The sequence below is a fragment of the Geotrypetes seraphini genome, chromosome 1 (assembly GCF_902459505.1).
Source record: "Geotrypetes seraphini chromosome 1, aGeoSer1.1, whole genome shotgun sequence".
Lineage (NCBI taxonomy): Eukaryota > Metazoa > Chordata > Amphibia > Gymnophiona > Dermophiidae > Geotrypetes > Geotrypetes seraphini.
In genome coordinates, this window is record NC_047084.1 from 549595432 (window position 1) to 549607843 (window position 12412).

The following is a 12412-nucleotide window of genomic DNA, read 5'->3' on the forward strand; positions in this document are numbered from 1 at the left end:
TTGTGAGGGTTCCACTGAAATTTTCTGGGTGGCAAGCAGCGGCAGCGGACCGGAGGGGGGTTGTTGAATTGGTGCTGGAGGTAGGTGGGGAGAGAGGCTGGCAGGCAGTGGGGGTGGACCGGGATGGGGGTGGGGAGTTGAACTGGTGCGAGGCTGGATTTGGCGCGGCAGGGAGGAAGGGCGGTAGGCAGGCAGGCTGACTTCGGGGGAGCGGGTGGGACAAAGGCTGGAAGGCAGTGGGGGGGATTTGGAAGGAGGCACTGGGGGCACTAAGGACATAGGATGGGACACTAAGGATATAGGAAGGAGGGAGGGAATAGAAAGGCACAATTGTTGGGCCTGAGTAAAGAAAGAAAGAAATGAAAGAAAGGATACACAGACAGAAGGAAATGCAACCAGAGACTCATGAAATAACCCGAAAGCAAAGGTAGGAAAAAATGATTTTATTTTCAATTTAGTGATCAAAAAGTTTCAGTTTTGAGAATTTATATCTGCTGTCTATATTTTGCACTATATTTGTCTATTTTTCTATAGTTACTGAGGTGACATCTTTGAAACCCCCCAAATATAAATGATAATTAACATTTTTCTCTGCGTATAGGGTTCTTTGTGTTTTAAAAAATTTTATGCTTACCATTATGAAATAATAAGATATTTTGTGTACATGAAAATGAATGGAAGAAATTGGGGGCGGGGCTAGGATGGGATTGGGGGTGGGGCTAGGGCAGGATTAGGGGGTGGGGCTAGGGCGGGACTGAATATTAATAGATGTCCCGTTTTGATGAAAAAAATAAATGGTCACGTTAGGAATGCCATTTGTAAATGCACATTCTCCAGTTGGCTAGTGGACTAAATCTCTTCCACTTAAGCCCAAGCTAGGCTGACTCTAGAAAGCCATGCCACAACTCACAATTATTAGTCATGGCTGTGTTGGTAGACCCTCTGAGATCAGTCTCCATAGAGGAGATTTGCAAGGCTACAATGTGGTCATCAGTCCATTTTTGTATTTTCACTTCTGTCTAGAACAGGACTACAGGGTAGGCAATTCCGGTCCTTGGGAGCCATAGGCAGGACAGGTTTTCAGGATATCCACAATAAATATGCATGAAATAGATTTGTATCTCAAGGAGGCAGTGCATGTAAATCCATCTCATCTATGCAGTTTTCATTGTGGATATTCTGAAAACCTAACCTGCCTGTGGCTCTTGAGGACCAGAATTGCCTACCCCTGGTCTAGAACAAGACTCTTACCACAGTAGCTAGTTCGATCAAGCAGTCTTTCAGAACTTATTTGGGTATAGAATCAAACCATAACCACTTAGGCCCGTTTGTTTCTGTTCCAGGTTGTTTCCCTCCCCCTAAAAAACAAACAAGCAAGCAATGCTCTTTATTCCTGGTACTCTGTTAAACCTTGCTTGTCTCTTTCCCCTTTTTATTTCAGACAGCTTAGTAGCTAAGGTTTCCCATCAGTGTGGTCTGTCAACCTGTTTGTTTGTGGAGAAAGCAAAGTTACTCACCTATAGTAGGTGTTTTCTGAGGATAGTAAGGTGAATATCCACACTGCCCCAAACACCTACCCTTGAAATTGTATTCTGTCAGCTATACCATTAGACTGGTTTGGTCCTGCGCAATAGTGGCAGGTGGGAAGGCATGCATATGTTTGGTGCACCACCCTCAAACGATTCCCAAAGTTGCCGGAGAGCGATTTTCGCCCAAGGCTCTGTCAAATAACGTCACTCATCCTGCTGTCCACAGAGAACAGGTAAGTAATTTCATTGTAAGGTTAGATACTTTCCAAAGCATTATGAATTCTTTAAGTGTGCTGGATTGTTATGGTTATGATATTATCTGTGGAGTTTTTAATGGGCACATACTATTGTAGAACATATGCTTTTGAAACAATTTTTTATAGTAATGTTTTAAATGAAACATGAAGCTTGCAGTATTCAAGACAAATACCACTTTTTATAAAAAAATCTTTATACCAGTTCCTTTGTCACATGCCCCTTGATTTCAAGTAGCTGACTCAACTTCCTCTGGTTTTCTGATTAGAGAAATTTCCATTCTTACAGGCAGAAACAGGAAGTGGCTAAGTAAGATTAGTTACTGTCCTGATCATTAATTTTGACATTTGTTGTTGGACTGTATTGTTTGAGAGCTTCTATACTGCTACTAATGGCTGGGTAGTCAATTCAGAGTGGTTTACATGAGCTTCAGTAATGGTGTTACTATACATGAGGAACAATTTATGAGCTTCTATAATGTTACAATGCATGAGCTTCAGTAATGATATAATATAATAGTATAATAAGGAGCTATGAGTACTCTTTAGCAACTCTTCCATTGAAAAGAAAATCCAAATCCAAGCGACATTGAAAGACTTCAGCTGCCTTATTACTATAATTTCAAGGCCACCACACCATTTCACTACAATTTCATGGAAACATCTTTACCAAAGCCAAGTACTTTAAGCTCCATCTTGTTCATCTTAGCTGATTAGGAATCCATTTACTCAAACCAGAAAGGAATGGTTAGAGAGAGATGAATTTAAACCTAAAGATAAGCAATTGATTACAGTGAATTACATATGAGATGGTTTAAAGCAAGTATAGAAAAAACAACAACAACCTGATACAACAGACCTGTAGATTCTGTAAAACAGAGTTGGAAATTATCATTCATCTCATAGCTGACTGTAAAATCCTGATGGTAGAAAAGTTCTATACAAAAAGACAAGGTGGCACATCTCATCCATTGGAAACTATGTAAACATTATAATATCACTATACCTGAAAAATACTGGGATCCTGAACACAATACTCCAAGTGCGGCCTCGCCAACAACCTATAAAGGGGCATCAACACCTCCCTTTCTTCTGCTGGTTATTCCTCTTTATATACAGCCTAGTATTCTTCTAGCTACAGCCATCACCTTATCACACTGTTTAGATACCTTTAGATCCTCAGACACAATCACCCCAAGGTCCCTCTCTCTGCCAGTGCTTATCAGCCTATCACCTCCCAGCATATGGTTCCCTCAGATTTCTAGCCCCCAAATGCATCACTCTGCACTTCTAAAATTCAGTGTGAAGAAGTGCAGAGTGATGCATTTGGGGGCTAGAAATCTGATGGAACCGTATGTGCTGGGAGGTGATAGGCTGATAAGTACTGATAGAGAAAGGGACCTTGGGGTGATTGTGTCTAAGGATCTAAAGCAGTGTTCTTCAACCACCGGTCCATGGACCAGTGCCGGTCCACAGAAATTTCCTGCCGGTCCACAGGGCCAGCACATGCATCAGGCCCAAAACAGTGTTCTTCAACCACGGTGCGATCGATGCAGCGTTATCTTCGAGCCAGCTCCCTCTTCCTAAATGATTCAGTGCGTAAAACCAAGGGCAGTGGCTCCTACGAGCATCCTGCACCTGAACCGGAAGCCTTCTCTCTGACGTTGCAACGTCAGAGGGAAGGCTTCCAGATGAGGCACGGGACGTGCAAGGTGCAATTAGTACCATTATGGGGGTTGGGTCTGGGGTGGAGATTGGGTAGAGATGGGAGGGGTTTGGCCTCCAACGTAGCCCCGTGTTCTTCAACCTCCGGTCCACGGACAGATGCCGGTCCACAAAATAATTCTTTTATTTCTGCCGGTCTATAAGTGTAAAAAGGTTGAAAAACACTGATCTAAAGGCATCTAAACAGTGTGATAAGGCATTGACTGTAGCCAGAAGAATGCAAGGCTGTATAGGTTTGAATCAAAAGAAGTATGAGAAGAGACGGGAAGACCTAAATATGTATGCTCTAGAGGAGTGGAGGGACAGGGGAGATATGATACAGACGTTTAACTACTTGAAAGGTATTAATATAAGAGAGTGGCTATAGGGAAAAGAGGTATGTCTTTGTTTCTTCCTGAAGTTAAGGTAGATGGCGGATTGCCTTAGGTGTGTTGATAATTTGTTACAAATGAGAGGACCTTGGTATTCAAAGGTCACCTTGATCATCTTCCACCGTACTTATTGAGGTGATGGGAAGTTTGAAGCGTTGCAATACATGTGAATTGAAGAAGGAGTGTGGGGCTTTAATATTAAAAGTTAATCCCTCCGAGTTTTCTCCATAGATCACTTTGTGGACCATGCAGGCTATCTTGAACTGGATTCTGTTTTCATCAGTAGCCAGTACAGTTGTTCTAATAGTGGTTGCCCTCTTGTATCCATTCCTTTTGTGAATTAGTCCTGCGGCCGTGTTTTATAGTAGATGGGCGTCTCTTGCGTTCTTTTTCTGTAATACCACAGTATGAAAAGTTAGGGGTGGAATTCCACACTACTCCTTAGTCGAGGCACCTTCTGATGCCTAAAGATGCTTACCTGAAAAGTAGGCATGGTTTGGAGTGGAAAATCGGTGGAGTAAACTTAAGCATCGCTAGGCATCTGAGTTAGACACCGGTAAATTAGACCAAGTAAAACCTGTTCTAATATACCAGCGTCTAAGCACACCCAAGCACTGCTAGGCTAGATTCTATAAGCAGTGCCTAGCAGTTGATTGACTTTTATTATACTGTGTATTCTGATTATTATTTAATTTTGATCTATTGCAAAGTTTTGATGATAAGAAGTTTCATTCTGTACTAGAAAAAGGAGTAACTCACTAACATAACTAAATTCTCTTTGTCTATTGCGGGGTCAAAAACATAAGAATAGCCTTACTGGATCAGACCAATGGTCCATCTAGCCCAGTAGCCCATCTTCACGGTGGCCAATCTAGGTCACTAATACCTGGATAAACCCCAAAAAGAAGCAACATTCCAAGTTCATTTTAAGCTTTTCATTCATGCATACATTTACCCGCATTGACTGCTTCATATTTATCTATTAATTTCTTTCTATTCAGGTGCAATTTAGCTCCTGTGGTGGAGTTTGCTGCAGATGTGGGAACAAAATCAGATTTTATTACCATGAATCCATCAGTTGTGCAAAGAGCGTTTGGAGGCTTTCAGAATGAGAGTGACAGAGAGAAATTTGTGCATAGACTCTCCATGCTGAATGACAGCGTCCTTTGGATTCCTGCTTTCATGGTCAAAGGTGGAGAGAAGCATGTGGAGTGGGTTAATTCATTAATCCTTAAGAATAAACTTAAAGTACGAACTGCCTATCCATCACTGAGACTTATTCATGCTGTCAGAGGGTAAGTATCTGGAAAAGCCTGATCGGTTCTTGACACAATAAAACTTGTAACAAACTTCAAGAAAGAAATATTTGTTCTTGATTTCATAAAAAAAACTCGGTGAAATCAGGCACGATTCATTTAAAATTTAATTTTCATTAATTTAAGAGCCCATATAATAAAACAGGTTCAAAGCCAATTTTATCATGGGCCTACAAAACAATTTAACAAGAACATTAAAAAGCTACTTTAAGCTATGCAAAAAGATTTAGCATTCTTGTACAAACAAATATCCAAAATAATATAGTCATGCTATTCTTATACACTGAAATTTGAGTGTGTTAGCCACATAGTACAAGCATGCTTTTTAGCTGTTTCTTAGTAAATAACAGACTTATGTTAACACCAGTCTGAGATACAAGTTAAATAATAGTCATTAACCTATGAGTTGTCCCAGAATAGCATAGATGGTGAATGTACAAAACTGTTAAGTGGGCTCCTTATTTACATTCTATCCATCATGTGCATGCATGGTCTTGCAAATATTTATGTATTACTAGGACTTCTTTAATATGCAGTATGTAGTAAGGCCTTCCTGCATAAATCAATATTTTTAGCATGTGCAATAAAGTCTTAACATGTATGCTAATGTAGATTGTATAAGCTCTAGAATACCTGAAGTATTAGACTCCTTTAAAGTACCTTATACTGTACTGTCTTTTTTCTTTACACAGTTATTGGGGATAATGCATTTGAGAACTTGCATTTAGGTTTATCTCTTAAAGAGCATTATAAATCTCTAAGCAAATTGTGCAAGCCAAATAAATTGATACTTAAAGAACTGCAGATACCATTCATTCAATAAATGTTTTAAAAAGTGTTACTTGCTACATCTCATTTGAGCTTAAAAGAGGTATAGCATAAGAAGTAGAAAAATATTTTTCATTTATTATAAGTTGGCCAAATCCTCTACCCCCAGCATCTTTATTATATCCTACCAGATCAAATCTATGAATCATCAATATTTATTTATCTAATGACATTCTATACAGGGCTTAATAGTGTAAGGCATTGGTCTCAAACTTGCGGCCCACAGGCAGCCTGCAGCCCGCCAGGTACTATTTTGAGGCCCGTGGTATGTTACCATTTTTCTAGAACGTTGCCCGCCTCACTGCTGTAACCTCACACAAGCACTTTCCTGCATTTGTACGCGATTGTGAGGTGGAATGAAGAGGACAATCACGTATAGACGCAGGAAAGCGTTTGCGTGAGGTTACAGCAGTGAGGCAGGCAACATTCCAGAACATAAAGTAACCATTGGAGGCAGTGAACTCTCGCAAAATTCGGCACCTCCTGGCGGTGACTGCTTGATGTAAGATGGCAGTTGTGTCCGGTACTGGAGGAGGTGAGAACTGAAGGCGGTTGCGGACACGACCACCGGACACTTAAGGCACAAGTTTTCCAGACACAAGTCGGATATTGATTCCCCCCTCTACAAAAAAACCTAGAGGACTACACCAAAATCTTGCAGTTGATACTTTAGAATCTAAATCACAATTTTGCATGAGGTAAAACTCTCTTTATAGTTTATAAATCTTTCTGTAATTGCTTCTGATAATTCCAGCTATACACATCTGAAAGCAGTGCAACATGCAGAAAGTGAAAAGCTGTCTAAACTTCACTTTCTGTATGTTGCACTGCTTTCAGCTGTGTATAGCTGAAATTATCAGAAGCAATTAAGGAAAGATTTATAAACTATAAAGAGTTTTACTTCATGCAAAATTATGATTTAGAGTCTAAAGCCCATGAGGTATTTCATGTGGCCCATGAGGTATTTCACGCGGCCCCGTTCAAGGGCCATGTAGCGTTTTCCTCTGCCACTCCCGGGTGTTTACATTCTTGCCGGCTCCTTCTTTTGTCTTGCTGCAGTGTTCGCTGAAAGCTGCGAGCAGTGGCTCCTACGTGCCTCATGCGGCTGATCCAGAAGCGTTCCCTCTGACGTCGTGAGAGAGATGGTGGGCAATAGTCTGAAGGGAGAGAAGTTGGACCTGGGGTGGTGTGGAGGAAGAGAGAAAGAGATACTTGAAGATGAGGAAGATGAATTATCTTGCGTCAATATAGAGAGAGGCAGAGCAAGAGACAGAGACTTAGTAAGTAATCAAGTCAGTAAAGTGGGGGACAGAGGGAAAGACGGAGACTCCGTCTTGAAGTCAGAGGTGAGACATCGCATGGACACTGAAGGAGACAAAGGCAATAGGAAGTGCAACTAAGGCAAGTTTGAAGGGGATAAAAGCAAGATTGAAGGGGACAAACTATTTCAGACAGAAAACACTCCATGCAAACAGAAAGAATGGTCAGCCATGTACGTTAATGCCCGCAGCTTAGGCAACAAAATACTGGAACTGGAAATGGAAATGAGAAACGCCAACCTTGATGTAGTGGCAATATCAGAAACGTGGTTCTCGGAGTCCCATGGATGGGATATGGTCATACCAGGATGTAACTTACTCCGTCGCGACAGAGAAGGCAAATCAGGCAGAGGAGTAGCTCTATACATAAGAGATGACATCAAGGTTACTAAAATCACAGACATCAAGTATATAGGAGAATCCCTCTGGGTGAACCTTGCCAGGGGCAATAACAAATGCCTGTATCTTGGTGTTATATACAGACCACCAAAACAAAAAGAGAATGCAGGCGATGAACTAATGGAAGACATTGAGACAATCACACTGCGTGGAGATACAGTGCTAATGGGAGATTTCAATATGCCCGATGTGGACTGGAACAAACCAGCGGCTACAACCAGCATCAGCAAGAGGCTACTAGCCTCCATGCGAGGAGCATGCCTCAAGCAGATGGTATTAGAACCCACCAGGAATCAGGCAATCCTGGATCTATTGCTCACCAACGGAGACATTGTCACAGAGGTATCGGTGGGTGACACCATGGCCTCCAGCGACCACAACATGGTGTGGTTCCACCTCAAGAAAGGTACCACTAGGTCAAATACATTGACTAAGGTCCTAAATTTTAAAGGAACTAACTTTCAGGGCATGGGGGACTATGTCTACAAAGAGCTGCAAAACCAAAGCACACCGGACAGTGTAGAGGTTCTATGGTCGGCTCTGAAATCTACCCTACAAGAAGCAACCAACATGTACATAAAAACCGTGAGCAAATGACGCAGGAAAAATAGACCTCAGTGGTTCTCCGCGGAGATCTCAGAACTAGTAAAGCACAAGAAGAAAGCTTTCGTTACCTACAAACAATCACAACAATCAGTAGCTAAAGAAACTTATCTGGCCAAATCTAGAGAAGTTAAAAAGCAAGTCAGAGAGGCCAAACTCCAGATGGAAGAAAACATAGCTAGGCAGGTAAAGAAAGGGGAGAAATCCTTTTTCATATATGTTAGCGAAGGGAAGAAGAACACAAGCAGTATTGGGCGCCTAAAGAAACCTGAAGGCAACTTTACAGACTCGGACGCAGACAAAGCAGAACTACTCAATAACCACTTCTGCTCAGTCTTCACCTGCGAAGTGCCAGGATATGGTCCCCAGTTACAGACAAAGGGGAACTCGGAGGACCCATTCCGGGACGTGGAATTTACTGCGTGCGACGTCTACCATGAGCTATCAAAACTAAAAGTAAACAAAGCTATGGGTCCAAATAATCTACATCCTAGAGTACTTCGAGAATTGAAAGATGTCATGGCAGAACCGTTAGCAGAGCTCTTCAATCTTTCCCTAAGCAAGGGAAGAGTGCCCCTGGACTGGAAAACTGCCAACGTTATCCCGCTCCACAAAAAGGGATGCAGGTCAGAGGCCGAAAATTATAGACCGGTGAGTCTCACATCAATAGTGAGTAAACTCATGGAAACATTGATTAAAAATAGATTGGACACAATTCTGGATGATGAAAGATTAAGGGATCCCCACCAGCATGGCTTTACGAAGGGAAAGTCTTGTCAATCCAATCTGATAAGCTTCTTCAACTGGGTAACAAAATCTGGATGGGGGAGTCTCTGGACATCATTTATTTAGACTTCAGTAAGGCTTTTGACAGTGTTCCACATCACAGGTTATTGAACAAGATGAACTCGTTAGGACTAGGAGAAACACTGACAGCATGGGTAAAAGACTGGCTTAGCGGAAGACTTCAAAGGGTAATGGTAAATGGTATTCCCTCAAAATCGTCAAAAGTGACCAGTGGAGTGCCACAGGGCTCGGTCTTGGGCCCAATGCTATTTAATATCTTTGTAAGGGATCTGACTTAGGGACTTCGAGGCAAAATTACATTATTTGCCGATGACGCTAAACTATGCAACATTGTGGGCAGGGCAACAGAACCTGAAAGCGCAACCAGGCCCAACACTATGGAGCAGGACCTACTTTTACTGGAACAATGGTCCAGTACTTGGCAACTGAACTTTAATGCCAAAAAATGTAAAGTAATGCATCTTGGAAGTGGAAATCCATGCAAAACATACACCTTGAATGGTGAAAACTTAACAAGAACTGCTACAGAAAGGGACTTGGGAGTACTCATCCGGGAAGATATGAAGGCTGCCGATCAGGTGGAGAAAGCTTCAGCAAAGGCTAGACAAATGCTGGGTTGCATCAGAAGGAGCTTTATCAGCCGAAAGCCTGAAGTCATACTGCTGTTATACAGATCTATGGTGAGACCTCACCTCGAGTACTGTGTCCAGTTTTGGAGGCCACACTATCAAAAGGATGTGAAGAGATGTCCAACAATCCCATAGGTCAGAGGAGGGGCAGGATCGCGTCAGAGGGAACGTCCACTAGAATGATCTCAGGTCTTAAAGATATCCCATATGAAGAACGTCTGACCAGATTGCGCTTATATTCTCTCAAGGAACGCAGAGAAAGGGAAGACATGATAGAAACATTCAAATACATCACGGGCCGCATTGAAGTGGAGGAAGAAATCTTTTTTCTTAAGGGTTCCACGGCGACAAGAGGGCATCCGCTAAAACTTAACGGGGGAAGATTTCATAGTGACACCAGGAAATACTTCTTCACCGAAAGGGTGATTGATCGATGGAATGGTCTTCCATGACAGGTGGTCGAGGCCAGTAGTGTGCTCGACTTCAAGAGTCGATGAGACAGGCAGGTGGGGTTGCTACAGAGTTATGCTTAAAAGATGGTCTCTCAAGGGAGGGAGGGTTCTTGAGTGGGCAGACTTGTTGGGCCGCCGGCCCTTTTCTGCCGTCATACTCTATGTTTCTATGAAGGGAGAACTGTTGGGAAGAGAAAGGGAGAAATGGTGGACCTGGGGAAGGTAGGCAGGAGGAGGGATGGGATGAGGGCAGTTGGAAAGAGAAAGGGAGAGAAGTTGAATTTGGGGGGATGGAAGGAAGGGAAGGAGAAATGTTAGACCTATGGATGGAAGGCAGAGAGATGCAGCATCTCTCTTTTTTCCCCTCCATTTCATTGTTCAGCATCAAGCGGGGAGGGAAGAAGAAAAACAGAAAAGAGAGGGAGCAAAATTTTGGACCATGGGAATAGAAGAGCAAAGATGGACCCATAGGAGGGCAGGAGGGAAGAGAGCTGGGATAAGAAGAAAGAAAGGGACAGGAAATTATAGCCTGACCAGAGGAGAGAGGGAGGGGGATTCTTAAAGTGGTGAGCCATGTGGATGAGGTCAAAAGGGAGACGACAAGATGAGTGAGAGAGCAGTGAGTACAGTGGTAGAAATGTGGTAATGGGGAGTAGATAGCAGGAAATAGGAGGCTGGGAAAGAAGTGAGATGGGAAATGGGAGAGTTAGGAACTGAGAGAAGATGGAGAATTAAGAGGTAGCTGAACATTTAAAAAGAAGAAGGGTGAGAAAGAAGGCAAGATTTGAGTGGACAGAGGCAAAAAAGAAAAGAAAAAGTTGAGAAAGCTGAAAGGGAAAAATCAATACATTGGAAATAGGCATAAGAAGGAAATGGAACGAGAGAAGAGAAAAAAAATGGACAGCAGACACTAGAAAGAGAATTAGTTGAAGATAGACAAAAATCAGAAAGAGAAACTGGGACCAAGATGATGGAAAAACAAAACATCCAGACAACAAGGTAGAAAAAATAATTTTATTTTGAATTTATTAACTGGAATATGTTAGCATTGGGTTATGTGCATCACAATTATTTTTGTATTCAGTGGTGTAGTCATATACATCTGATTTGGGGGAGGGACTGGAGCCCAAAATTAGTGGATGGGCACTAAAGTTTCTCCCTGCCCGAGTGCAATTTATAAATACTTGAGCTAGTGGGGATCCCCAAGCCCTGCCAACTGAAGACATCTTCCAGTCTGGCAACTCAAAATTTCCAAGCTTTGAAGTAAATGGCAATATCCTCAAGCTGCCACTGCTTTCATGCATGCATGAAAGCCAAGGAGGGGAAGGGGCAGGGAGGAGGGAAGGCAGCAGCTCTGTAATATTGCTGCCAGCTGCAGAACTTTGGAAGTTGGAGGGGGAGGAGGTGGCCATCAGTTGGTGAGGCTTGGGGATCCCTACTAGCTACAGCAGGGGAGATGTTCATTTTGAGGCAGCCTAAACTCAAAGTGAGAGGCCCAAAAAAGCAGTAATATTTACCCTGACTGAATGATCCTCCATGTGCACTGCTGACATCTGATTCTGCATCCCCGCTCTGATGAGGCTCACCTCTGAAGAGGCTCACCGTAGCTGTAATAGAAGTGAATGAGAGAACCAGGAGCGTGCATTCCTGCTCATTAGAGTGGGGATGTGGAAGCCTGTGGCTGCTCCCACTGTCAGTGGTGCACATGGAGGATCACTCAGTCAGGGTAAGTGTTACTGCTTTTCTGGGTTCCTCTCCACAGTGTCCCTGTAATGAAGGTTTATTATTAGATACTAGTCTTTAAGCCCGTTACATTAACGGGTGCTAGATGTGTGTGTCTGTCTTTCTTTCTTTCTGTCTCTCTCTTTCCTCGGCTGTCCACCACCACCCCTTGCCTGCTCCCCCTGTCCAGCAGTAGCCCTTCTTCCTTCCTTTTACATCCCCCCTGTCCAGAAGCACCCGTTCACTGCTCCCCCTGTCCAGCAGCAGCCCTTCTCCCTTCCTTTTACCTCCCCATGTCCAGCAGCACCCCTTCCCTGCTCCCCCTATCCAGCAGCAGCCCTTCTCTCTTTGTTTTATCTCCCCCCTGTCCAACAATCCCATAGGTCAGAGGAGGGGCAGGATCACATCAGAGGGAACATGCTACCAAGGTGGAGAGCAGCCTGCAAGGTTTGCTACAG

At 43.0% G+C, this 12412-nt stretch overlaps 1 protein-coding gene across 4 annotated transcripts in view; it reads left to right on the forward strand.

The window, feature by feature from the left end:
• Positions 1-12412, forward strand: part of ST8SIA4 (ST8 alpha-N-acetyl-neuraminide alpha-2,8-sialyltransferase 4) — a 235117-nt gene that overhangs the window by 171633 nt on the left and 51072 nt on the right. For all 4 annotated transcript variants that reach the window (XM_033929191.1, XM_033929188.1, XM_033929189.1 and 1 more), the window contains one exon: positions 4881-5174. In XM_033929191.1, coding sequence (XP_033785082.1) covers positions 4881-5174 — 294 coding nt within the window. The remainder of the gene's footprint in view (positions 1-4880; positions 5175-12412) is intronic.